The following is a 27,803-nucleotide window of genomic DNA, read 5'->3' on the forward strand; positions in this document are numbered from 1 at the left end:
AACACTTGATTTACATGGTCTCAGGGAATTCTTTCTAGGAGGATATATATCCATCCTGGAGGTTCCTTTACTGCCTTCACTTCACAATTGAAACAGGGCACAGAGTGTATAAGGAGCTTGCCCAGTGTCTTAGTATTAACTTTGGCATTTTTGCAGTACTGTTTCATTTAATCTCTTTTCTGTACGTGTGTCTTATTTTTTTCCAACTCAAGTATAAATTTCAGGGTGAGAGTTGTTTTGTTTGTTGGCCTGTTTAGTAAATTATTCTTTTTTGGATAATTTCTAATTGTCTCAAGGGTTGAGGTTAAGAGCTGGACCTGGAGTCAGAAAGTCCTGGACTCTGGTTCCAGTTCTGCTTTTTCCTGCTGTGACCCTGTGGGCATATTTCTTCCCATCTTTGAGCCTCAGTTTATTTGTCTATAAAATGGGGATACTAATGAATTGCTACTGCATACGTTTGTTAATGCATTTCAGTGACAGATGTGCAGAAGTGGAGAGCACAGCAGTGTGGTGCCTGGAATGGAAGTTGCTGCTACAGGATGTTAGTAGTGAATATTTTCTATGGCTCTTGAATTTTATAAGACCCTGGGGTGCCCAGGAAGGTTTTGTAGTTGAGGAAACCACAGCAGAGATGTGAGGGCTGGTGGAGGCCCCCACCTTGAACTCCAGCTCTTTGCTAGGGAAATTAACTTTTTGAGGACCTTGATGAGCTCTCTTCACTTTACTGAGAGGTTGTCCCCACCCAGGGCATCTTTTTTATTTTTTAACTTTTTCTTAGGGAAATTTTCTAACATATTTAAGAGAAGAGAAAATAGTGTCATAGATTGCCTTATACCCATCACCAGTTTCAACAGTTATACACGTTTTGTGAATTTTGGTTCATCTCACTACCTCCCCCCATCCCCCTTGAGTATTTTAAAGCACATCCCAGACCTCATCTCATTTCACCCATACATTCTTCAGTATGAATCTTTAACTTAATTTTTTTTAACATAACCACAAAACCATAATCATGCCTAACAAAATTAACAATAATTACTTAGTATCTCAAATATCCAGTCCGGGTTCAGATTTCTCCAATTTCCCCCACATTGACTCTGGCAGTAGGTGTATTCATGTCAGGGTCCTGGCACTGGACAGGCTGTCTTGCTTCTGTTGAAGTGAGGGGTTCGGGCTGCGGCTTGGGCTTCTCCTGTGGTTGGTTTGTGCTTGCTGCTCGGGTGGTGTCTGTGATGTGGGCATGTTGCCATGGAAATGCTGTGATGTCACTGAGCCAGTTATGACCACACCTGAGAATGTTGAGGGGGAGGGAGACACAGTGCTTCTTTGCTCTTGATCTGTGGTTGAAGAACCTGGGTGTAATTACACTGAAAAACATGTGCAAGACCCAGGAAATTTCAAGAATTTCCTGCCTCTAAAAAATCCCTCAATGAGGTTCCCCCCGTGAGTGCTTCACCACGGCCTAAATCGAGGGAAGGTCTCAGGGGCCTTCCTCAGGCATGAGCCCTGAGCCAGTTTTGTAAGGCAAAGGCTCCGTGCCTTCACTCCTAGTAAATGACTGTCCTGCAGGGTTGGATTTGGGGATCCTGGACTTCTGCATTTAGGCCTGTTGTTTAACATGTGAAGAGGCGGAGCCTCCTTGTAATTTTTGTAATCTTGTTCCTAATTAATGGGTCATTCAGAGCCTACCCAGGCAATTTGTTGAGAGTTTGGGCAGTTAATGATCATAACCCTGACCTTCACATTAACCTAGCCGCCTCTTGTCAAGGGCTCTCATGATCTTGAGGTAACTGCCACTGCTCCCATGGGTTTTCATCTTTTTTGTTTCTTGCCTGTCTCTCCTCTTTCTCTCTCTTTTTTCTTTTGTAAATCAGGTAGATCCATAAACCCAGGCCCCTTTCAGCTTCCATCCAACTCTCCTCTAGAGGATTTCTGTGTTGCCAAACTTCATTTTTGTAAGGGACCTTTCTCCCTTTTTCCCGGGGCTCAGCTCTCGCTGTGCCTTTTCCTCCTGGTCAGCCACTTGGTTACTTTCTCACACCACTTAGATGAGAGCTGAGGAAGGGGAGATGTCGATTTGTCAGTTTCGTCAGCAGGGTTTATTTGCAGAGGATGGTGGCACAGACGGGCCAAGAAAAGTGAGAACTTGTTGGCCAGCAGTTAGCAGTGGTTCCCGAGGGGAGTTGGCTGTAGCTTCTCCATAGAAGAAAATGCTTCCCAGTAAGCACTGCAGCTGGTTTAGGATTATCCATGTGGAGGTATGCTCATGCTAGCTGGTTCTTAATACCAATAGCTGTTACTTGTCTGGTACTTACTTTGTGCCTGCCCCCCATGTCAAGGGTTTTATCTGTGTTATCTCGTTTAACCTTCACAACCCCTTGAGGTAGGTACTACACTCATCCCGTTCTGCAGATGAGAAAACCGAGGCTCAGGTTACGTACCAAGAGCACGCGCTAGGGAAGACGCAGAGCTGGTTGAGTTACTTGGTCTGCAAAAGGAAGCAGGATGCCCAAATCTGTAGGCTGGTGGGTGGGCCCAGCCTCCTTTGAAGCATGATGTTTCTTTCCAGTACTGTTTTTGCCAAGCCCGTGGTATGTGATGAACCTGACACACTTCTGTGCCCTGTGGAGTTGGCCCGTAGGCATTCCTTAGAATGGGCACCCTGATCTCTTCTTTGACCCAGAAGGAGGAGTTGGCCATCACCAGCTCTGCAAGTGGAAACTTAAATGCCCTGGATGCTTAGTCTAGGAGGCACAAGGCAGAACTGAGCCTCAGCAAGGCATTGGCCTTTTCCTGTTTCCTCCCGGGCATCCATTCCAAGTTGGTCGCCCAGCATGGTTGGTTTCTAGTTGCTGATGTCTCTGGCGGGCCAGCCCTGGTGCAGGCATCCCAGCACGTTGCCAGTCCAGGCTCTGGGAATTTTTTTTTTTTTTTTCATTTTAACATTTTTATTGGCGTATAATTGCTTTACAATGGTATGTTAGTTTCAGCTTCACAACAAAATGAATCAGTTATATATATATACATATGTTCCCATATCTCTTCCCGCTTGCGTCTCCCTCCCTCCCACCCTCCCTATTCCACCCCTCCAGGCGGTCACAAAGCACCGAGCTGATCTCCCTGTGCTATGCGGCTGCTTCCCACTACAGGCTCTGGGAATTAAGTGGTCTCTGCCCAGGCCGATGCTTCAGGGTTTCTCCTACATGCTTGTCTCAAGAAGGTTTGGCACGTCCAAATTGAAATGATTAGCGCAGTGGGGCTTCCCCCACTTTTCTTGGGGAATCATGTCGCAGTCTATTCAGCATGCTCCCTCGGTATTTAATCCCACTCTGACATGGCTTTTGCTGGCAGTCTGTTCAGTGGCACCACTTAACCCCGGTTGCTATTTTATGGAGGCAGCCTTTGTGCGGTTGTGTCAGTGGCCCACAGGATTCCTGCCTCTATCCCAGTTGGCTTGATTTTCTTTCTTTCTTTTTTTTCTTCTGGTAAACAGAGTCTGAAGAAAATAGGCCCTGTATTCATGCAGGACATTTAGCTTGGAATCTCCAGCGTTATCAAGGGGAAACCCCCTCAGGTGACCAGAGGTGGGCCCAGGGCTCAGAAGAGTTGGAGAGCATGGTGGGCCAGATGGTGGTGAGGATGCGCAGTGGGCAGTCAAGTGTCATCATCCCTGCGTCTCCTCTGGTATCCCATTCCCCTTCAGAAATCACCAGGGATTTTTTTTTCTTTTTTTCTTTTTTTTGCGGTACGCGGGCCTCTCACTGTTGTGGCCTCTCCCGTTGCGGAGCACAGGCTCCGGACGCGCAGGCTTAGCGGCCATGGCTCACGGGCCCAGCCAGTCCGCGGCATGTGGGATCTTCCCGGACCGGGGAATGAACCTGCGTCCCTTGCATCGGCAGGCGGACTCTCAACCACTGCGCCCCCAGGGAAGCCCCTACCAGGGATTTTTTGATGCTGTTTATTTTGCAGCTGCTCCCAACTCCAGGGGAACAAAGTTTCAAGTATTCACTACCCGGTTTGTAAAAAGTTGTAGATTCTCACTGAGCCCACATCTGCCTGGGGCTGTTAATATAGATAATGCAGAGAATTCCTCTTTGGCTAAAAGTCTTTGAAGGGTGGTTTTGGATGCTGTACCTCCTTGCCTTTGGAATGAAAAGGCATTCTTCTGGAGCCATTCTTGAGGATGGTTGAAGCTCTTGGAGTTGCTTGTATGCTCTTTTGTTCCCCCCTCCCGCGAGTGTTAGCAGTGATATGTAGCAGCAGGACAGGGGTGGAGGCCTCAGCTGACCCTGGGCAAGACCTTTGCTGGCCGTGCCATGGCATCCTTGCCCGTGAACGTAGAGGTGGAGGAGTGTTTGTGGGTGCCAGCCTCTCTGGCTCAGCTGCCCCGGCCCTGTATCACAGACACTGCCCTGTGGCCTGGGTTTCTTGTAATCTGTATCTTTTCCTGCAAGGACAATGCAGAACAGGAGATGCTCAAGGACCCGGCACAGAGAAGATGCTCAGAAATGTTTGTGGCATCAAGTAGGCGGTCGATGAGTGGGCTCCCCCTTCCCTTTCCATCCTCAGCAATTGAGGAAGAATGGCGAGCTTAGAGCCAGTTTCTGGCTTTTTCGTGTCCCCCCGTCTATCTGACCTCGACATATCCTTTCACCTGCTATCCCTTTAAGTTCCTCCTGTTTGAAAATGAGGTGGTTGATGGTGCCCCGCTGTCCCTTCCACTCTGACACGCCTCTTCTGGTTCCAGGAGGGTCTTTTGCCCTTTGCGATCTTGGGCTTTCTTCTCATCCGGGCTTCTGGGCCCCCAGGCAGTTTCTGTCTTCCTGGGTTCCCTTCATCCCTGCCCTGGGATTCTGGGTACTTTCAGCTTTTTCCTTTCCGGACTAAAGTGTGGAGAGTGATGCTTTTGTTTAGCTTTTCTTCATAGACCCCAACCCCTTCCTCTCCGGTCTGTCGCTGGGCCTTCCCTAGTTCCATAGCGTCTGTCTAGTCTGTCTGTCCCTGTATTTCTCCTGAGGTGTGGCGACCTGGCCCGCCCAGCAGTGTTCCCAGCAGGGAACAGTCTATTCAGCCTGCTCGGCTTGGTATGAAAAGGCCCAGGCGGCTTGGTATGAAAAGGCCCAGGCGTCGGCAGCAGCAGGTTTGCCCTGCCCATTAGTAACAGCTTCCCCCTGTTTGGTGAGCTTGCCAAAACCAGTTTCCCCAGTTAGGTGGCGCTTTTACTGCGGACAAGGCCATTCTGGCAGAGTTGCCTCATCCCGTGAGAGCTTTGCTCCCACGAGAGCGGCTCCTGGTGTGGGCCACACCCAAGCCAGAAGGTGCCTCAGTTGTCAGGAATGCCGCCTCCTGCCTCCACCACAGTTGACTCGGCATCTTCCCTCTGGGCTGGCCCACGACAGCCTGGCGGTTCCAGGGGAACAGCACGAGGCACCCATCGGTCACCTCTCTGTATTGTTTCCTTTGAAACGTCGGGAGGAGTTTTGGTCCTGCATTCTGTGTTTGAGAGCTGCCCTTGACCTCTGCCAGGGTAACCGTGGGGCTGTACCATTTGGGTTTGAAGCTGCCCCGACCCCTTTGAATTGGGAGTGAGAGTTAATGGAAGAGTCCCCTTGGTGGGGAGCAGCGTGGAGGCGCACAAAGGGAGCAGTGCGAGGGAAAGGGCCGTGGAGGATCCTCAGAGAGGTCGGCAGTTGTTTCTCCACAAAGCCTGTTAGAACCTTCAGGGCTCCAGGGGCCGGGCTCGCCTGATGAGCTTGTTCCCATGCTGACCGGCTCCCATCTGAACGGCCGAGGCCTTTTTGGCCTAGATTAGTTCTCTCTGTGGTTAGCCTTTTAGGTCCTGGGTTCATTATGTTACTCTTTATCTTCTTCACATTCTCTTTGTGGGTCTTAGTTAGTGGAGAAGGAAGGAGTTTTTTATGCTCTCACACATACTTTGCTGTCGTCATGCATGAGGAGCTTGAGGAGCTTTTGACATTTTTTACATTTGTTTATTTTTTTAAAGCAACTCCTGCACTTGTGAGAACTGTGTCTGTGGGTTTGGCTCAAAAACGGGATTATTTTTCCAGCTGCTCCTTTCTTAATCCCCCCCCCACCCCCCACCCTGTACATACTTTGATGTTCAGAACGTCCTGTCAGCAGCATCTGTCACATGTGGAGAGTGCTTTTGTTTTGTAAAGTAAGGGAGATTGGGGTGACGTAGGGGATTTGGCAGAGTCAGGAAGTCGTAGGACAGGGAGCCAGAAGGGATACCCGGAGGTGAGGCAAGTCAGGTGGGAAGCAAGGGGGCCAACAGCAGGTGGGGGTGAGCCCTCGTGTGGTCGTGTCAGGAGGGGCCTGGGACCCTTCCCCTCTCTCCACCTGCTTAGCTCCCTGCCTCTGGCCCAGAGCCGTGGAGCTGGCAGAGCAGTCAGGCCTCGAAACCCAGGGACCGGAGCCTGTTTGCTCGTGGCAGCACCTCTGGCATCCACGGCGCCCCCGCCCCCAGCCGGGACAGACAGAGCCGATGCCGCCCTTTGGGGGAGATACGGGATGGGACGGGGAGCGGCCCCCGCCCTGTCTCCCCGGGCCTCTCGCCCTCAGCGCTGGGCCCCGCGTTCCCATCGCCCTGGGCCAGCCCACAGCCCCCGCGGCTCTCCCCTCAAACCCCGTGCTCACGTCGGCTTTGGGGTTGGTTCATAGGGAAGATGGTGAGTTGGAAGAAGGCGAACTGGAGGATGACGGGGCCGAGGAGACCCAGGACGCCTCCGGAGGCCCCGAGAGGAGCCGGAAGGAGAAGGGGGAGAAGCACCACAGCGACTCAGATGAGGAGAAGTCTCACCGGAGGCTGAAGCGGAAACGCAAGAAAGAGCGGGAAAAGGAGAAGAGGAGATCCAAGAAGAGGCGGAAATCCAAGCACAAAGTAGGTCCTGGCGGATGTGCTGGGCCTCCTGGCGCTGGGCCCAGCCGAGCGCCCCAGGGGCCGAGCTCATCTTGTCAGGCCAGAGGGCACTCTTAATCGGGCTGTTTTTCCTTTCCCCAAATTGGATAAAGACCTTTTCTAAAAGAGTTGGTAGCTCATGCTCCATTGCTGCTAGATGCCCCTAGGTGAGGCGTTTTGCAAGGAGCCCTACCGGCACATTCCAGCAGTGACTGTGCAGGTGGCCAGCCCTCCACAGAAGCTCTAATCCTCTGCCCCTGTCCTTGCAGCGCCACGCTTCTTCCAGCGATGACTTCTCTGACTTCTCAGATGACTCGGATTTCAGCCCCAGCGAGAAGGGGCACCGCAAGTACAGAGAGTACAGCCCCCCCTATGCGCCGGTGAGTGACTGCTGGTCAGGGACCCCCATGGGGCTCGGAGCTGGGGGTAATGAAATCGCCCATGTTTCCTGAACACTGGCTGTGTGCTGGGCATTCTTACGTGGCACTTTACACGGATTTTAATTCTGCAAGATTAGGTATTGTTTTTATCCCCGCTTTATAGGTGAGGACACTGAGACTTCGAGAACTTCAGCCAGGTTGCACGGCTCTGAAGTACAGGAGCTGGGGTTGAGCCCAGTCAGTGGCTGATTGCCATACTTCTGTATGCCACCTTTTCCCATGGCCTTGGCAGGGCTCGTCATATCCCCTGTCCCCAAGAAAGATGATGATTTGTCCCTGTGAGAGCTGACTTTTCCACTGTTCAGCAGTGTCCTTTTGTGGAAAGTTGGCAAGAGAATGAAACGGTTATGGGAGTAAATCATCTCGGATGTTGTGGGGTCAGAAGTAATATATCACTGAGCTTAAGCATAAATTTAAATTATTTGTCCGGTTTGTATATTTTTTTATTTTCCTCAGGCAAAACCAGTAAGAAGTAAATCAACATAGATTTTCAAATTTTGATAAAAAGTATTTTTAAAGTTAGTAGTTCTTAAAGGTATCCTGTAACTCAGCATCATCCATCATAACAGATAAGTTATTGTAAGGAATAAGAGTTGACATTGATCTACTAATGTAGATTCAGGCTTTAAACCTGAGGGCAGCAGGGAATGGAGAGAACAGCACCAGCTTTGATTGGGAACTAGGGGTTGAGGCATTTTAAGATCTGCTAAAGTGGCACTTCCCTCGTGGTCCAGTGGTTAAGAATCCACCCTCCAATGCAGGGGACACGGGTTCGATCCCTGGTCGGGGAACTAAGATCCCACGTGCCATGGGGCAACTAAGCCTGCGCACCGCAACAAAAACCCAACGCAGCCAAAAAAAAAAAAAGGATCTGCTAAAGTAGTTGTATACATCTCCATGTTTTATGTTTTCTTTTTTTTTATAATGAGTGTGGATTTTTTAAATGAATAGACTTTATCTTTAGAGCAGTTTTATTTTTTAAATTTTATTGAATATAGTGAATTTTCAGTGTTGTGCTAATTTCTTCTGTACAGCAAGGTGACTCAGTTATATGTACACGTATTCTTTCATATTCTTTTCCATTGTGGTTTGTCACAGGATATTGAATATAGTTCCCTGTGCTATGCAGTAGGACCCTGTTGTTTTTAGAGCAGTTTTAGGTTTGGAGAAAATGGAGCAGGTAGTCCAGTTCCCTGCCCACCCCACCCCACCCAGTTCCCCAGTTTTTAATGTCTTGCATTAGTGTGGCACGTTTGTTGTAATTGTTTAGCCAGCGTTGGCACGTATTTGATTAGAGTCCATAGTTTACATTAGGGTCCCCCTTTGTGTTTTACAGTTCTTTGGGTTTTGACAAATGCATCTTGTTATATATGCACCATACACTATCATATAAAATAGTTTCAATTCCCTAAAAGTCCTCTTTTCTTTACCTACTCATCAGTCCCTCCCCCCAAGCCCCTCGCAACCACCAGTCTTTTTACTGTCTCTGTGGTTTTGCCTGTTCCAGAATGTCATTTAATTGGACTCATATGTAGCTTTTCCGGATTGTCTTCTTTGACTTAACGTTATTCATTTATACAGTCCCTCCATGTTTTTCTTATTTCTTTTAATTGTTGAATACTCCATTGTCTGAATGTACCAGTTTGTTTATCCATTTACCTATTGAAGGACATCTTGGTGTCTTCCATTTGTGCATGTATGTGTATTTTTGAACTTCATCCAGTATCTCTTGGAACTAGCACACTTTGGAAAGCATCATTTTAAATGGTTTTCTAGTTTGGTTGCCAAATAGTCATTAATTGAATTCTAAGGCCCCAGAAAAATGTTGACTGAGGAGCACCCCTCTTGCCAATCAGGCCTCCTCCCCAAATGAGATTGTTCTATCTACCTGGGAAATACACCCTTCTTTTCCCTCTCCAGTAATTCAGGGGTCGTGGGGCCTGTGTTTCTCAATTGTCTTTAAAGCTGTGGCTCTTTCTGAAGAACAGAAACATCTGGGCCAACAGCCCAGATCTCATTCAGGTGGCTGGGGGCTAGCGTCTCACCCCAGGGACAGCAGAGACACCCAGACAGCTGTGCCAGTTCAGGGAATAGTGGGGATCTTGGTCTGAATCCGAGGCCCCAGGGCCAGCTCACTGTCCTCTCCCCATCAGTCCCACCAGCAGTATCCCCCGTCGCACACCACACCCCTGCCCAAGAAGGCCTACTCCAAGATGGACAGCAAGGGCTACGGCATGTACGAAGACTATGAGAACGAGCAGTACGGGGAGTACGAGGGTGATGAGGAGGAGGACATGGGCAAGGACGACTACGACGACTTCACCAAAGAGCTGAACCAGTACCGGCGGGCCAAGGAGGGCAGCAGCCGGGGCCGAGGTGAGACGCGCAGCTTCTCCCCGAAGTTGTCGGAGCAGGCCCGGGGCTGGGGGTTGGGCGCTCAGTGCAGAGCCAGACAGACCTCATGGGCCACGTGCTCATGGAGCGTCAAGTCTGGGAGAAGAGATATGCAGTCATGCAGGGCTGAGATAAGCATAGAAGGAGACAGGCAGGGAGCTCTATCCCAAGCACAGGGGACCGGAGTTCTGCCACGTGAGAAGAGGGTCCAGTGCTGAAGCCGTGGTTGGGATGGAGCCAGACTGGCGTGAGGCAAGGAGAAGACTGCTGTGGCTCAAGGTGGTGGTGGTGGTGGTTTTTTGTTTGTTTTTTTTTTTTGGCCACACCCCGCGCCGAGTCCTAACCACTGGACCGCCAGGGAAGTCCCTGAAGGGTTTTTTAAATTCACTTCCTGGTCAGCTATGAAGAGATATAGAAGGGACAGCTCTCACCCCTGGGGACGGTAACTGACAACTGGCGCCTCCTCCCCCAGCCTCCCATCTCCCATCACCTGACAAAGTGTGACTGCAGCCACGGGACTGCCACACCTCTGAACCTTGAACCTGCGGCAGTTAGGAGGATGATGGGGGAGGGCAGAGCACCAGCAACCCAGCCCGGCCTCTTAGAACCATCTCCTGCCAATGATATTTCCCAACCCCAGAGTGCTTCCAGAATTTTCCAGCCCAGCAGTTCTTAGCCCTGCTTGAGGCCCAGCTTGTTGTTTGAGTGACTGGTCATTCTTTCATTCGGCGATCTTTCTTAGACTCCTCCCTAGATAGGCCCTGCTCTTTGGGGAGATTCTGGACTAGCTTGTCCAATAGAAATATAATGCAAGCCACCATTCAACTACAAATTTTCTAGTGGTCACATTAGAAAAGTAAAAGGAAACATGAAATTAATTTTAACAACACATTTTATCAGTACATTCCAAATCTCACTTCGATATATAATCAAAATAGACAGATGTGACATTTTATATTCTCTCTCTCTCTCTTTTTTAATTAAGTTTTTGAAATTCAGTGTGCACTTTATACTCACAGTATTTCTTAGCTTGGCCAGCCACATTTCAGGTACTCAGTAGCCACACGTGACTGGTGCCTTTGTGTCAGACAGCGCCTCAGTCAGGGTAGTGTAGTGAGTGCTACAGCAGGTGTGTGTCCACGGTGCTCAGCTACCCCTGTCCAGGGGCCCAGGGACCATGAATCAGCCTAGAGCAGCCGGGAAGGCTTCTTAGAACAGGAGGAGGAGGAGGAAATGATTGACCTTGGGCAGTCAGTGGGTTAACTTCTCTTCCGCTGGTGGGTCAACTTCTCTTCTGCTGGTGGGTCCTGCTTGCTCAGACACTCACTGTCTGAATCACCATGCAGGCAACCGAGGCCGTGGCAGGGGCTACCGAGGCCGTGGAAGCCGCGGAGGGTCTCGAGGCCGAGGCATGGGCAGGGGCAGCCGAGGCAGAGGCAGAGGCTCCGTGGGAGGAGACCACCCGGAGGATGAAGAGGACTTCTATGAAGAGGACATGGAAGTAAGGCTTTCTCCAGCTTGGGGTGGGGGGTGGGAGTGGGGGCAGGTGGCTGGTGAGCTGCAAGACTAGGTCTGTAAGACTGAGGTGGAAAGAAAGCATCAGATGGCAGGTTTATGTGTTTAGAAATGTTCATTTATTATTTGGAATAGAGAAAACCTTCCTGTGGTTCAGAATTGAAAAAGTACCAAAGGGTGAGCTGTCAAAAACATCTTCATCTCACTGCTCTCTCAGCGAGCGCCTTAGTTCCCATCCCTGAAGACAGGGTTCCCGAGGGTACTCTCGAAGCATTTAATGCCTTCGCAGTCAGTTGCCTGTTTAGTTACCTCCTACACACACACAAACGCGTGTGCGCGTGAGGAGAACTACCACGCTCACTGTTTTGTCCCTGCCCGAGAACTTGCCACGCTGCCCCTTGTTCTAGCTGCACAGCTGTCCCTTGGGAGCTGCCCAGTGGGCTGGGAGTCGTAAGAGTGAAGACTGTGACCAGCCGCCGCTTAGGCTGTGGCGTGTGAAGAGGGGGCACAGGTGTGAGTCACTGGGTTGCTCACTTGCTTTTCTGAGTTTGACATTGTCCCGAGTGTACAAAAAGGCAGAAAGGGGTGGAGTATATAGTTCAGGACATTGTTCATTGTTCGCCAAATGACACTTTACTGCTTCTCTTCCCTCCGGAATTCCAGTATGGAGAAAGTGAGGAGCCGATGGGAGATGAGGACTATGACGACTATTCCAAGGAGCTGAACCAGTACCGCCGGTCCAAGGATGGCCGAGGACGAGGTGGGCGGGGGCCACGAGGGGCCAGTCTGTGGGGCTCCTCCTGGCAGCTGCTGGCCTCGGGTCCTGGAGGGAGGCCTTGGGTTAACGCCGTTTCTCTCTTCTGCAGGGCTAAGTCGAGGCCGTGGCCGGGGTTCCCGAGGTCGAGGGAAAGGGATGGGCCGGGGCCGTGGTCGAGGTGGCAGCCGAGGAGGGATGAACAAGGGTGGAATGAATGATGACGAAGACTTCTACGACGAGGACATGGGCGTAAGTCGGCTCTTCATTCTGATCTGATGTTTTTACTCAAGGCTTCTTCTTGAAATTCGTTTTTTTCTTTAATGAGTTATCCTCCGAGGCTGGTCTTGTCCCCCTGCTCCCATCAGCCGTTCCCCGTAGGGCCTGTCAGCACTAATTATCTCTCATGGGGGTTGCGCTGCTGGTGAGACCCTCTGTTTTTAAAGGCATATCTTTGTAGCACCTGCAGTCACCTGTTCTCTGAGTCCCTGAGTTAGCCCTGGAGAGTTTTCCAGGGAGGCTCGTGCCGCCTCTTCTTGGAATGAATGCGGTCCCGCGCAGGTGTGTGGCGCGCGAGTCCGCAGCTGCCCACACTCCACGCTCCGGGGCTCAGACCCCACAGAGTTGGGTGCTGGATGGAAGCTGCTGGTCAGCACTCCTGTTACACGGGGGCGTGCTCATCCCTGCCAGCTAGCCTGTTTCACTTTCCCTCCCTCAGAGCCCGTCTCCACCTGGCCTGCACAGGCCCTCCCTACCCTTCCTCTTCATTCCCCTTTATAGTCACACTCTGTGTTCCTAACAGGACGGCGGTGGAAGCTACCGGAGGGGTGACCATGACAAGCCCCACCAGCAGTCCGATAAGAAAGGCAAAGTCATCTGCAAATACTTCGTGGAAGGGCGGTGCACATGGGTAAGGGGCCAGTTCCAGTAGTACCAGGGTGCCCAGAGCAGGGACACATGGGCCTCTGGGAGTGTTCTGGAGGCCACGCTCACTGGGGGCAGTGTTCTGGTGGGCTTGGAGTGATTGTCTGAGAGATGCCTGGAAGGCCTGGAAGACTTAGTTCACTCCTCAGAGTGACTGAAGAGCCAGGACAAGATTGGTGACACATCTGGGTTTTTTTGGTTTGGGAGGATTTTTTTTGGCCAAAATTTTCACCCAATCCATATGGCCTCAAACGTTTTGTTAGAATTGATGCTCATGCAAAGGTGTAACATATCCTGGTTGAGTTACTGAACTTCAGTGTTGGAGAGGGAATCATTAAGGCATCCAGACAGAAAATGTGGTCAAGGTCAGCCTTGACCTTCACAGCAGCATATAATGCCAGAAGATGGGCCAATGTCCTGAAAGTTCTGAAGGAAACGAGTATAATCCAGTGTTAGTTCAACCAGGCAGCTTTTTATTCAGGTATACAGGCAGCAGGCAGATATTGGCAAGCAAGTACCCAGGGAGTACTGCACCTGTGTACCTGTCTTAGGAAAAAATATTACTGTGTTTTAAACAAAAGTGTGTTTGTGTGTAAAATAGTCTTTATTATAGTTGCAATTCATATTATTTTTAGAAACTTAAAATATATATAAACAAAAAACAGTAGCTATTCCTAAGAGAATGGGGGGATGGGTATAGAAGAACAGTTTCTCTTTTCAGTTTACCTGGATGTTGTTTTGTTTGAACTGTACAATTTGACTACAAATAGCAGAAAACTCAACTCCACTGGCTTAAACACATAGATGTTTGTCTCTCAGAATAGTCTGGGAATTCCCTGGTGGTCCAGTGATTAGGACTCTGCACTTCCACTGCGGCTGGCATGGGTTTGATCCCTGGTTGGTGAACTAAGATCCTGCATGCCGTGTGGTGTGGCCAAAAAAAAAAAAGGTCTGGGGCGGGGGTGTGGGGGCATTACAGGGCTGGTACAGTTGTCAGTGGCACCATGGGGGACCCAAGTTCCTTCCTACTTTTTATTCTGGCATCTTTAAGAGTGTGGCTTTTGTCCTCATGGTTGCTTAATGGTTGCTGTGCCTCCAGGCATCACATCCAAGGGCTAGGAGGAAGAAAACTGTGTGAAGGGATTTTTTTAAAATTCAGGGCAGTATTGTCTTCCCTTGGGAGTTTGGGGTTCTCTTAGAAATTGGGGTTCTGTTAGAAAGGAAGAAGCATGAAACTGGATACTAGCAGTTATGCAGCATGTTAACAGTAAGTGAGTAAGAGAGGCGAAGGCAAGAGGAGGAAGAGTTAGAAAGAAGCAGTGAAAGGCAGCAGAACGGAGCCGGGAGGACTGAGGACATGGGGGAGGGAGGCAGGGGCAAGAGAAAGGGCCACACACTTTGGCAGAAGTTTCAGGTTGGTGGGAAACTGCATTTCTGTGTCTGCCTTTCCTGGGCCTCCTGCCCTTTCTGGGGTCGGGGTGGGGGTTTCTGTCGTTGGTCCCTGTGTGCTTCAGCAGTGACAGAGCAGTACTTCCTTTTGCAAACACCTTACCTTTTCACTGCTTCTCTTCCAGGGAGACCACTGTAATTTTAGCCACGACATCGAGCTACCAAAGAAGCGAGAACTGTGCAAGTTTTACATCACCGGATTTTGTGCCAGAGCCGAGAACTGCCCCTATATGCATGATATCCTTTGGTGCCCACATTTGGTCTGATTGAGGATGCAGAGCTCCTTTTCTCCTTATTGGTAATAACAGCTGATCTTCACCACACTTTCGCTCTGTGTGCCAGTACTGTGCCAAGAGCTTTGCGCATCCATCTCTTAACCCTCACATCTGCCCTGTGATGGGTCTGCTCTTCCTAGTCTGCAGATGACTAAACGGAGGCACACACGTTATATGTTCCCTTTACATATACAGTTGACCCTTGAACAACATGGGTTTGAACTCTGCAGGTCCACTCAGATATTGTTTTGTTTTCAGTAGTAAATACTGCAGTACTACACGATCTGTGGTTGGTTGGATCCACAGATGCAGAACTGAGGGTATGGAGGACGGATTACAAATTATACTCAGATTTTTGACCGAGTTGGCGCCCCTAACCCCCATGTTGTTCAAGGGTCAAGTGTACTCTCGAGACTGGCTTTTACCATTGCCTGTTACCTTTCTGAGATTTTTCAAATGGCTGTGTAACCATGGGCAAATCGTTGAACTTTTCCCCTCTTCCTGTTGAGTGAGGATCTGAGGACACAGCCTCAAGGCCAGCGTGGTGGGGCGGGAAGCACTACGGAGTGGGGATGTCGAGAACCGGGGTCTCATCTTGGGTCAGCTACCAACCTCCTGTGCAGCTCTGAGCCAGTCATTTCGCCTCTCTGGGCCTCAGTGTCCTTGTCTCTAAAACAAAGGGGCTTGGATTCTGTCCTTGGGTGGGTTTCATGAGGTGAGGCATTTGCCTTAACTTGCCGTGAACGTGATTTTCCGTGTAAGTTGTACCACACGACCGGAAACTGCATCAACGGCGATGACTGCATGTTCTCTCACGACCCCTTGACCGAGGAGACCAGAGAGCTCTTGGACAAGGTAATGTCCAGGCTGACAGCACCCGTAGCTAATGGGGACCAGGAGGTACGCCTGCCACGGGCCTGGCACTGCAGCCCGCCTGTCTGGCCTCTGTGCGGGACCAGAATCCGCAGTTGCGTTGATTGGAGCTGGGCCATGTTTAGGAGGAAATGGGGACTGTATACTCTGCAGGGAGAATTGAGGTGATCACACATGTGTCTTCTCTCCGGCCGGGACGGTTTTCCCTGGAGGGGCGGCTCCCTAAAAGGAATGTTGCGTGGTGTGTCTCCAAACATACCTTGTGATTTCTTAACTGTCCTTTAGAGAGAGCCCGTGGTATACAAAGAGGAGGTGAGACTTCGGATGGGTTCTGTTTTTGAATTATTTTTTAAGTTATTTGTATTTTTTATTTTTGGCTGTGCTGGGTCTTCATTGCTGCACGTGGGCTTTCTCTAGTTGCAGTGAGCAGGGGCTACTCTTAGTTGCAGTGCGTGGGCTTCTCATTGTGGTGGCTTCTCTTTTTTGCGGAGCACAGGCTCTAGGCATGTGGGCTTCAGTAGTTGTGGTGCCTGGGCTCTAGAGCGCAGACTCAGTAGTTGTGGTGCACGGGCTTAGTTGCTCCGCGGCACGTGGGATCTTCCCGGACCAGGGCTTGAACCCGTGTCCCCTGCATTGGCAGGCAGATTGTTAACCACTGTGCCACCAGGGAAGTCCCTGGATGGGTTCTGTTTTGATGGAAGGGTCAAACGTTTCTTTCCAAGTCTTAAGGGTTCTTTTATATAGTAGAAAAAGTATGGGGCAATTGGAGGCTCTCACGATGGGGAGACTTCCTCAACAGTGAGGTATCAGGGATTCCTTAGCAGCCAAATGACATTTGAAACTCATCCTCATGTCTGTTGTTCTCCCTGAGGAGTCAGGCTGAGGACTTTGGGGCCCCCGGTTCCTGTCCTTGATTTCCTGACATCCATCACTGGGTGAATGTGTGCGAGAACACATGTCCTTTCACATGAAGGCTTTCCTGCCTTCTCTCTGGTTCCCAGAAAGCTTAAGGAGATTGGCTGTTTTTTGAGAATGGAAAGAATCGGGGCCTCAGCCAGGTTCAGGAATCCACCCACGCGGGCCGGGGCTGCCTGAGGGGTTGAGGGGAAGCCCTGCACAAGCAAAGCAAGAGAACGTCCACTCCTCATTGGGAGAGCATTCATGGAGAAAGTTCTCATCTTTGCCAGGCCCTTTGGCCTGTTATCCTAGGAATAGGGTTTCGTAACTGGTAGCTGTCTAGAATCTGTGAGTCATTCACAGGGTAAGGAATGGGAAAAGTCATGGCGGTTTCATTTCTCATTTGAAGAACTAAACAATCTCTGACTGAGGACTGCCCCCTGCTGGTGGTTCAGAGTTTGCTCTCTAGACCAGTGCTGTCCAGTAGGAACACCACAGAGCCACAAATTTAAATTTTTTAGTAGCCACATTAAAAAAGTAAAAAGAGGTGAAATTAGTGCTACCAGCATATCTTATTTAACCCAGTATATCCATGTCCAAAGTACCACTTCAGCAGGTAATAAATGATGAAATAATTACGATATTTTGGGGGGTTTTTTTGGTACTAAGTCTGAGGAATCTAGTGTTTATTTTCTGCTTATAGCACCCCAGTAGCCACACATGGCCAGTGACCACTATATCGGACAGCACAGCTCTAGACACCCTAATAAAAACTCAAAGCAAATCAAGGTGGCACGTTTCCATTTCTGGTCACAAACATTTTGAGATTATCAGTAACATCCCCTATCTAAAGTCAAATCTTAGTAGGTTAAAAATGAGTGTTGAACCTGGAAAAACCATTCCAGAATCGAATTTGGGTGGTCAGAAAGTAAAACTTGAACCTTTACAATGGGCCCAGAGTAACCCTGATAAACGTGTGGGGTCAGCCATTTCCTTCTGTCCTGGACAGAGTTGCAGCTTGATCAACTAGGGCTGGGGCCTGAGGCTCCTGGGCAGCCCTTGGGTCCAAGCTGTGGTGCCACTTAGGACAGGGCCTCGTCATCCTCTCTTGAAATGTCTGTGCTCTCTCTTCCACCCTTTTCTTCAGCTTTATTTTCTTGCTTCTTGGTGATGTTTCTGTCTGTCCAGATACATCAGCTTCCAACCATCCACTCTAGGTTTGAGACATGCCTGCCTTTGGGGCTGTCAGTGACTGTAACGTGAGAGTGAGTGGCAAGGATAAGGCAAAGAATTCCCTCCACCTAGATTCCTCTGTCAGCATTATTTTGCCCCATTTGCTTTATCACTTTGCTCTCGTTTATTTTTTTTCCTTGATCCATTTGAAAATAAGTTGCGTACATTATGGTTCTTTACCATTAAATCCTTCAGTTACCGTTTTATACATATACTGTTTTATAGTCAGGTTTGTCAAGGTATAGTTTGTATCCAGTCTAAAAAAAAAAGTGTCCCTGTTTAGTTCTGTTCATTTTTTTTGGCTGCGCTGGGCATCATGCGGGATCTTAGTTCCCCAACCAGGGATCGAACCCATGCGCCCTGCAGTGGAAGCGCAGAGCTCTTAACCACTGGACAGCCAGGGAATTTTCCCTAGTTCTGTGAATTTTGACAAACACAGAGAGTCATGTGACCACCTCACAGTCTAGGTAGAGGAAATTCATTCTTTCACCCCCAGAACCCCTCCCCTTTTGTAATCAGTGCCTCTCCCATTTCCAGACCTTGGAAACCACTGATCTGTTTTCTGTCCCTGTAGTTTGCCTTTTCAAGAAAGTCATATAAATAGATATATGGTATGTAGCTTCTAAACGTGTGTGCAGTTTATATAGCCTTTTGTTTTTTGTTTTTTTATGAATTTATTTATTTTTAAAATTTATTTGTTCACTTTGTTGGGTCTTTGTTGCTGTGCGTGGGCTTTCTCTAGTTGTGGCGAGTGGGGGCTACTCTTCGTTGCGGTGCGCAGGCTTCTCATTGCGGTGACTTGTTTTGTTGCGAGCACAGGCTCTAGGTGCGCGGGCTTCAGTAGTTGTGGCATGTGAGCTTCAGTAGTTGTGGCTCGTGGGCTCTAGAGTGCAGGCTCAGTAGTTGTGGCGCACGGGCTTAGTTGCTCTGCGGCATGTGGGATCTTCCCGGACCAGTTCCCCTGCATTGGCAGGCAGATTCTTAACCGCTGGTCCACCAGGGAAGCCCTATAATAGCCTTCTGAATCTGCCGTCTTTCATTCCGAATAAGGCGTTTGAAATTCATCCACATTGTTGCAAGTATTGATAGTTCATCACTGTTTGTTCTTGAGTCGTACTCCACTCAGTGTGGATGATCTGAGATTGTTTCACTAGTCACCAGTTGAAGAACGTTTGATTTGTTATCAGTTTGGGGCAAAAGCTTAGATTTTTTTTTTTTTTTTTTTTTTGTCCGTGCCGTACAGGATCTTAATTCGCCTGTAGGATCTTAGTTCCGCAACCAGGGATTGAACCCGCGCCCCCTGCAGTGGAAGCCCAGAGTCTTAACCACAGGACCACCAGGGAATTCCCAAAGCTTAGAATGTTTAACAAATGGACATGAGCTTATTTCTTATTTCCTTGGCCCATGAACCTTGGCCCACATGTCTATGTGTATCCGCAGGTGTGGCCGTCCTTTTCCATTGAGAGGATGCCTTTGACTTTTGGAAGCCTGGGAATCATTCAGAATCAGTCCTGGCGGGGGAGGTTGTGGGACCCAGCAAGGCCCTGGTTGTGTGGTGTGAGGGAGCTCCTTGCTTCAGAGAGGCCCAGGAAGGGGCGCATGGGTGTCTCTAGGGATAGATGTGCCGGAGGACTGCCTGGATGGTTTGGGTTCAGCTTTTCAGGGTGGGGTGGGGTGTTGACATTTCCTGTGTATCTTATGCATCAGTGTTCTGGGCTCTGATGCGATTCAGCCCCTGCTTTTGAGGCAGCGCTTGTGGCCCAGTGTGGGTGGCGGGTAAAGAGATAAGTGCAGGGAGCTGGCTGTGTCCCTCGCGGGAGTCCTCGTCGGGGTGTCGTGGGGTCTGCGTGAGGGGTGGGGGGGCGAAGTCCTGGAGTGGGAGCCCACCGTGAGGTGAGATTTCTCTCCAGCGTGGAATGAGTGTGGAAGCCCCAATTGTGGGGCACAGTGGGGAAGCAGAAGTGATGGGACCCAGGGAGGTGAGTGTGAGAGAGAGGGTGCCCGCCTTGCCTGGGGACCAGCGATACGCTCGTAGGGGCTGTCCTGTGGGCCAGTGCTTCAGTTCGTTTGGTCATTGAGTTCATTGCATGGCCCAGTGTGCTGAGCACCGTGCCGGGCCAGGGATGGCAGTGGAAGGATCACCTCAGCCTCTGTCCCCCGCACAGGGGCCATTGGCTGGGTGTTCCCGAGTGCTGAGAGGTACAGAGATGTGTGACCCTAGTCTCGGGGGCAAGGGGAGTGTGGCGCATTTGGTGTCTGGACCACGGCATCCCCTCCCTGGATGGGGAGGAAGTTGTGGTCAAGTTTGTTCCTGTTTAATGAGGTATAACGTCCTCCTTAGGTTTTGCCTACACCTGAGGGCATTCCATTGAGAGGAGTTGGCAGTGCAGGGCTTTGGCTCTGTGACTGGAGGCTGCTCTGCCCGAGGGGGAGTGAGTGCAGAGAGGCTGGGGCAGGGTCCCTCTCAGAGAAGGTGGGGCCCGGGCCAGAGGGCGGGGCTGAGCTGGGCAGCAGCTCCTGGGTGGAGTTTGGGGGTGGGGATAAGAGAAGGGAGGGGTGTGGGGTCCCCCCCTCACAGCCCAGCTAGTGGCCTGCGGAGGAGCAGGAGGTGCATGGAATGAGGTGTGGCCAGATGGAGATGGTACCCGTAGCTCTGGCCAGAGAGGTGGTGTGGGAGCCCCAGCCGAAGGTGGGGAGGTGGAGGGGCAGCGGAGCTGGGAGGCAAACCCAGAGGAGCACCAAGCAACCGGGTAGGCCCGTCAAAGCCTTAACTCCTTTAGTCCCCTGTGCCCCACCCTCTGGAGCCCAGGGAATGCAGGGGAAGGTGCGCTTATCTGTTTCCTTTGCTCATTTATTTAACAAATGTGTGGTCATGCCTGCTTTGTAGCAGGCACTGTTCTGGGCACCGGGGACGCAGTGGTGAGGAGACAGGATCCAGTCATCAGGTAGACGCCGATTACACACTGGGATCGGGGCAGTGGAGGGAATGTGCAGGGAGCCCAGAGACCCTCAAACAGGCTGCCATGGGGGGAGGCTCAGTGAGGAGGTGACACTCGCTGGCCCCAGGTGAATAACAGGCAGGAAGGAGGGGCGAGGGAGGCATGTGCTGGGCTGGGGTCACAGTGCGAGCAACAGCTACAACACGGTTGAGGGACCAAAAGGGGCCAGCTGGCTGGAAGGGAAGCGGGCGGAACGTGGGGCAGTAGAGCAGTCAGGGCTGCCTCTGTGGCTGCGGCCCCTCCTCCGCCCCCGAGAGCCGTGCTAAAAGACACCACGAGGTGCGGGGCTCTCTCAGCACAGCTAGTCTCGGGCAGCGTTTCCCACACTGCGGTGGACACGTGTGAAATGTGGTCCTAGTTCAGCGGGTCCCCCTGTGCTGCTGGTCCACAGACAAACCACACCTTGAGTAGCAGGGCTCTAAGGGAACAGATGTTTTCCACTGATCAGACTTCCAAGTTTTCCGTCCCCTTTGAAGCCAAATTCTTCTTGGACTCTGCATCCCTGGGTCCACATCCTGTTGCTGATGGTTAGGAGAGAGAAAAGCTGGGAACTGCCTGACACCCGCTGGGAAGTCCTGCCTCCGCCACCCACGCCGCCACCACTGTCCCTGGGCGGGGGAGCAAGAGGAGGGGTTGTCTTGAGCAGCGCTGAGGCTGAGGCGCCGGGGCGTCTCAGAGCCCCCGTTAGGGTCCACTAAGGCATGTGTGCCGAGGTCCCCAAGGCCACCTGGGCCCAGGTTGGACAATTTGCTGGGGAGACTCCCAGGGCCGAGCTGGCTGAGATTTAACTCCAATGAGTTAAATCAGGTAGACGCCGATTACACACTGGGATCGGGGCAGTGGAGGGAATGTGCAGGGAGCCCAGAGACCCTCAAACAGAATGCACAGAGGAAAGGCAGGCGGTAAAGGCTGAAACCAGGCACCAGCTTCCAGGAGTCCTCGCCCCCTGGAGTCACACGGGACGTGTATAACTCCTCAGGTTGTGACACAACGCGTAGAACGCTGTCCACCATGGGCGTGCAGTAGAGACTCAGTCAGTGCCCAAGGTTTTTATTGAGGGCAGCCTCTGCCTGGCATGTACCAAAATCCCAGACTCCCAGAAGGAAAAGGGGTGTTCCGCAGAAAGCATGGTGTTTGTGCAAACGGTTTGGACACAGTGAGCCCCTCTTAGCAGTCAGGGAATCCTGGGAACCCTCTCGAAATCCAGGTTCCCAGGCACCAGCCAAAGGCCAACATTGCAAGCTGGCCTTCCAAGAGAAGCAGGCAGGCCTGCAGTGTTAACTTCTGCCCAGGATCCTAATTGGTGAGACGTTCTGCTTGAATTCAGACTTTGGAATTGTCCATCTACCCTGTAACAGGCCTTATGGTGGGCCCTGCGGGTCTTGCCCTTGTGGAGTTGGTAGTCGTCGGGCCAGGAATAAACAAAGATACAACTAAATGTAAAATCTTACAGAGCTTGGGCAGTGCTTTCAAGGGAGCTGATGGTGTTCCAGTAGTAAATACAGGAGACCTGGCCAGTCACTCTGAGTTGACCTTTAATAAGAGACCCCAGCAATTGGGGGATACGGAGCCATACATTAAGAATGGAGGGGAAAACGAATGCCTGGGGAGAGGCCTGGTCCAGGCCAGGACCCTGCTGGGGAAAGAGCTTAGCTGTCCGCAGAACTGAAACAGAGCTGGGTGCTTAGGGTGGAGGAGTCCGCACACCATAGAAGGAAATGAAGCTTCCAGGGTGCTGTGAAGTCCTCCCCAGACACCCAGCCCTGCTGTCAGGCCCTGTGGGTCCTCGTAAGTGACTGGGTTTTGATTACAAGTGCGGTGAGGCGCCCTTAAAATTCAAACAGAACAATGAACTTTTTTTATATATAAATTTATTTTATTTTTATTTATTTTTGGCTGCGTTGGGTCTTTGTTGCTACACGTGGGCTTTCTCTGGTTGCGGTTAGCAGGGGCTACCCTTCGTTGTAGTGCATGGGCTTCTCATTGCGGTGGCTTCTTTTGTTGTGGAGCACAGGCTCTAGGCGTGAGGAGTCAGTTGTGGTGCTAGGGCTCTAGAGTGCAGGCTCAGTAGTTGTGGCTCACGGGCTTAGCTGCTCCGCGGCATGTGGGATCTTCTTGGACCAGGGCTTGAACCCATGTCCCCTGCATTGGCAGGCGGATTAACCACTGCACCATCAGGGAAGCCCAGAACAATGAACTATTAATCAGCCATGAAATAGATAAAAATAGATTAAAAAAATAGATAAAATAGATGATACAGCTACAACATGGGTGAGCCTTGAAAATGTCATGCTAAGTGAAAGAAGCCGGTCACGAAAGGCCACAATGTTATAGGATTTCGTTTCTGTGAAATGTCCAGAATAGACAAATCCATAGAGACAGAAAGTAGATTGGTGGTTGCCAGGGGCTGGGAGGGAGCAGGGCATGGGGAGTGACTGCTTAATGGGTATGGCGTCTTCTTCGGTGGTGTTAGAACTAGATAGAGATGGTGGTTATACAGCATCGCGAATGTACTTAATGTCCTTGAATTGTCCACTTGAAAATGGTGAAATAGTACGTTGCATGTGTTTTGCTGCCAAATAAGACTGGCTCCCCTGTCAGCTGTTCACCGAGAAGGGATGCGGCAGTGGTATGGGGCGATGACTTTTGTGCCAGAGAGGCTTTGTGGTCATTGGCCTTATGCTGTAAGGCAGAAGTCCCCAACCTTTTTGGCACCAGAGACCGGTGTTGTGGAAGGCAGTTTTTCCACAGACCCGGTTGGGGATGGGGGATGGTTTCAGGGTGATTCAAGCGCGTTGCATTTATTGTGCACTTTATTTCTGTTATTATTACATTGTAATATATAATGAAATAATTATACAACTCACCGTAATGCAGAATCAGTTGGAGCCCTGAGCTTGTTTTCCTGCAACTAGATGGTCCCATCTGGGGGTGATGGGAGACAGTGACACCCAAAGTGTGTTGCTTATGTCCAGTCTGCTCCGTAAGATGCAGGTTAATTGTCACTTGCCACTCACTGATAGGGGTTGTTTTTGTTTGTTTGTTTTTGCATTGATAGGGTTTTGATATGAGTCTGTAAACAACCGATTTATTATGGTCTCTGCAGTCAGACCTCTCTGCTGATGATAATCTGTATCTGCAGCCGCTCCCCAGCGCCGGCATCACCGCCTCCGCTCCACCTCAGATCACCAGGCGTTAGAGTCTCATGAGGAACACGCAAGCTAGATCCCTCGCATGCGTGGTTCACAGTAGGGTTCGTGCTCCTGTGTGAATCTAATGCCCACGCTGATCTGACAGGAGGCCGAGCTCAGGCAGGAACGCGAGCAACGGGGAGCGGCTGTAAATACTGACGAAGCTTTGCTTCGCTTGCCCGCCTCTCACCTGCTGTGTGGCCTGGTTCCTAACAGGCCACAGACCAGTACCAGTCCGTGGCCCGGGCGTTGGGTACCACTGCTGTAAGGGCCTTGGGATATTGAAGAGCTATCCTCAGCAAATTCAGCTCTCAGCCCCTGAGGAGTGCATTCCAACCCGCCTCCTCCCCTGTCCTTACTCTCACTGTTTTGTCCTTCTGGCCCGCAGATGTTGGCTGATGATGCAGAGGCAGGCGCTGAGGATGAGAAGGAAGTTGAGGAGCTGAAGAAGCAGGGCATCAACCCCCTGCCCAAACCTCCCCCTGGCGTGGGCCTCCTGCCCACCCCGCCCCGCCCACCTGGCCCTCCGGCCCCGACCTCTCCGAATGGCCGGCCCATGCAGGGTGGCCCCCCGCCCCCGCCCCCGCCCCCGCCTCCACCCCCTGGCCCCCCTCAGCTGCCCATGCCCGTGCATGAGCCGCTGTCCCCACAGCAGCTGCAGCAGCAGCAGGACATGTACAACAAGAAGATCCCCTCCTTGTTTGAGATCGTGGTGCGGCCCACAGGACAGCTGGCTGAGAAACTGGGTGTGAGGTGAGTGCCTGGGGGCTTTTCTGGGCTCAGCCAGGCTCCTTTGTGCCAGGGCCCTGTGGCCTGGAACCTAACCAGGCCAGCATCCTGCCTCTCTCCAAAGCCCTCAGTGGCCTGGTCTGGAGCCCTCTGTTGCTCAACCATGAGCAGGCCTCTGTGTCTCCTCAGGGATGTGGCTGCCACCCTTCCTCTGCAGCCCTGCTCACGGGCACCATTTTCTCCTTCCAGGTTCCCTGGACCCGGAGGACCCCCAGGACCGATGGGCCCTGGGCCCAACATGGGACCCCCGGGGCCGATGGGGGCCCCGATGCATCCTGACATGCATCCCGACATGCACCCGGACATGCACCCTGACATGCATCCGGACATGCACCCTGACATGCCAATGGGCCCTGGCATGAATCCTGGCCCGCCCATGGGACCTGGCGGCCCTCCAATGATGCCCTATGGTCCTGGAGACTCCCCACATTCTGGAATGATGCCCCCCATCCCACCAGCCCAGAACTTCTATGAAAACTTTTACCAGCAGCAAGAGGGCATGGAGATGGAGCCAGGACTCATTGGGGACGCAGGTATGCAGGGCTCAGGGTGGGGGCCAGCCGGGGCTGCTGGGGTCTGCACAGTGGAATGTAGTCAGGAAGATTTGGTTTTTCTTCCTTGGTCTGAGTCTTTGAAAACATGAATCCAACTCCATCTCTGTCCCGTGAGTGGTTGAACGTTTTCAGTGACGTGGGATTCACTACCCTGTTGAGTCTAGGAGGAGTGTTATGATTACCATCACTATAACTTATTTAATTTCTGTAAGTTTTACTTGGTGTGTGTGGAGTGGGAGCTTGGGAAGTTAGAGGGATGGGTGTGGAATGGTGTTGAACTTCAAGGCTGAGGTGCCCTCAACCAAAGCGGCCTCCTTCTGGGGTGGTTCTTGGCTTGGAGCTGCCTTGCGACTCTGCTTGTTCTGTCCCCACACTGACCATCTTCCTTCCTCCTTTCCTTCCTTTCTTACAAAACGAGAACATGTGTTGGTAACAAACTAAACGTCCGACAGTTGGGTGCTTGGATGACAGTGCCGCATCAGTAGGAGGCGGTGTGCAGCCCTCAGAAGGATGAGATGTGTCATTGCTGCCAGGGGCCAGGTGTGCTTCTAGGTGTGGGGTCAGAGCAAGCAAAGCACGTAGTCCTTGCCTTAACTGCATTTGAGTGGAGGGAAACCGACAGGAAATGTGTAAACAAGGTCGTCAGCTCGTTTCGGCATTGGTCATTGCTGGCGGTGAAATGGGGCACCGTGTGAGGGTGATGGGTGGAGGCCGGGCCTGCTGGGTGCGTCACAGCCAGCAGAGGCCCGTCTGAGAGGTGAAGGCGGGGAGGGAGTCGTGGGCTTGGCTTAGGTGGCAGCTGCAGCAGGTACGGAGGCCTCAGCCAGTCACCTTGTTTGTGGAAAACAAAGGTGTCTGTGTGGCTTGGAAAGGGAGGACAGGGGAGAGAGAGAAGTCCCAGCACACAGGACCCTGCGGGCCATGGCGAGGTGGACTCGGTGGAAGAGTGACGGGGATAGTGGAGGAACACAAGGGCGATGGATGCTAGTAGGGGCCGGAGGGGAATCTTGGAAGCATGTGGGCTGCCCTTGAGTCGCCCTGGGCAGAGGTGAGGTGGGTGGCAGCCGGGAGAGGACAGGGAGCAGCAGGGCTAGGTTTAGAGTGGAGCCATAGGGCCAACGTGACAGGGTGGCAGGGGCGGGTGGGGGTGCCAGCTGCGGGGCAGAGGCGCTCTGGGTGTTCATGCCGAGCCAGGTTGGGGCAGGGCAGCACTTCTGCTTTGGCCACATTAAGCACGAGGTGCCCGTTTGACAGCCATGCAGACGTCAGGAAGCTGACCAGGCTGGAGGTCAGTGTGAGAGTCTTTGGCATCTCAATAGTGTTCAAAGGCATGAGAGCAGGTGTTTGGGGCAGGGTGCTTGTTCTCAAGTGAGAAAAGCAGGCGACCTGAGGGGGCTTCCTCCCCCTTTAAACAACGTGTATGAAACATGCATGGAAAAGGTCTGGGTGGGGAAGAAAACCCGAAAGTCTATCGAGCTGATAACAGTTGGTATCTCTGGAGTAATTCACTCTAATGCCCATATCATGAAATCTACCTTTTTAGTACTATTCAGTTGTTTTTAATATATTGAAAATAGCAGAACCGTCAAGTAATCCACTCTTGAATTCCGTGCAAGGGGGACTGGGTGGGACTGTTGTTTAAGGAGTGTCCCCAGCTCCGAGCCAGGGTGTGGCTCAGAGCAGACTCGCCCATCAAGTTCACATGTTATGAAGTTCAGGGGCTAGAAGAAAGTGACCTTTCACTTTTTGCTTTATACACTTTGTGTATGACATATTTGCATATTTAATCACTTTAATCCTGAAAGTTTCCTTTAAGTTACAGATGCACTCTCTTGGTAGCGCTGGCCACGTTTTGGCTGCTCAGTAGGGGAGCCACATCACACGGTGCAGATAGGGGATATTTCAGCCTTGCAGAACGTTCGCGCGCACAAACACAAGTCTCCGGGCGTGTCGTTGAAGATCTGCCCACGGTGTTCCCCTCATCTTTGGCTCTGACTTGGGTAGCATTTGTGAAGGGAGGTGGCTAATGCCGGGCGCCTGCCCGCCCTTCGAGAATGAAGGCAAGCCCTTCCGCCTTGTGCTTCCTAGATGCTGTATGGGAGAAACACCCCCACACCCCGTCCCTTTAAATGCAGCAGCACGCTCATAAACGTTTGTGGAGTTAGGAACCCATAAAGGGAGGAGGAATCACCCGTCAGCCTCTGGGTGGACATGTAGCCATAGCAACATTGTGGTGTATTTTCTTCTCTTCTTTACTAGTCTTTGTTTACCATGGTTGAACTCATATTCTGAGCTTACTGAGAGATTAGGGTGTGTTTTTCTTTATTGATTACTTATTTATTTATTTAAAGAAATCATAAAATTAATGCTCATCAAGAGTAATTAAGACAGATCAGAAATGTGTGGAGTAAAAAGTGAAAGATCCCGCAGCCCCTCTCTCCTGTTCTCATCCCCAGAGGGACTGTTTTCTGTCTGTCTTTTCAAAGCCTTTTCTTTGTGTTTTACAAACATCCGTACGATGTTCCGTCCTGTTTTCACCTCATGAGCATTTGCCCATGTCACTAAGCCTCACCGTGAACCCCATTCTCAGTGGCTGC

The 27,803-nt window shown here is 51.2% G+C and overlaps 1 protein-coding gene across 7 annotated transcripts in view; it reads left to right on the plus strand.

Annotated features, from left to right (window-relative positions):
* The window catches only part of ZC3H4 (zinc finger CCCH-type containing 4), a 43,763-nt gene that overhangs the window by 10,423 nt on the left and 5,537 nt on the right, over positions 1-27,803 (plus strand). For all 7 annotated transcript variants that reach the window (XM_082677859.1, XM_082677860.1, XM_082677864.1 and 4 more), the window contains 11 exons: positions 6,682-6,901; positions 7,189-7,299; positions 9,513-9,735; positions 11,100-11,254; positions 11,932-12,028; positions 12,135-12,274; positions 12,825-12,932; positions 14,521-14,632; positions 15,416-15,525; positions 24,252-24,616; positions 24,842-25,185. In XM_082677859.1, the coding sequence (XP_082533985.1) occupies positions 6,682-6,901; positions 7,189-7,299; positions 9,513-9,735; positions 11,100-11,254; positions 11,932-12,028; positions 12,135-12,274; positions 12,825-12,932; positions 14,521-14,632; positions 15,416-15,525; positions 24,252-24,616; positions 24,842-25,185 (1,985 nt within the window). The remainder of the gene's footprint in view (positions 1-6,681; positions 6,902-7,188; positions 7,300-9,512; positions 9,736-11,099; positions 11,255-11,931; positions 12,029-12,134; positions 12,275-12,824; positions 12,933-14,520; positions 14,633-15,415; positions 15,526-24,251; positions 24,617-24,841; positions 25,186-27,803) is intronic.

The sequence above is a fragment of the Grampus griseus genome (assembly GCF_964374135.1).
Source record: "Grampus griseus genome assembly, chromosome: 19".
NCBI classification, from domain to species: domain Eukaryota; kingdom Metazoa; phylum Chordata; class Mammalia; order Artiodactyla; family Delphinidae; genus Grampus; species Grampus griseus.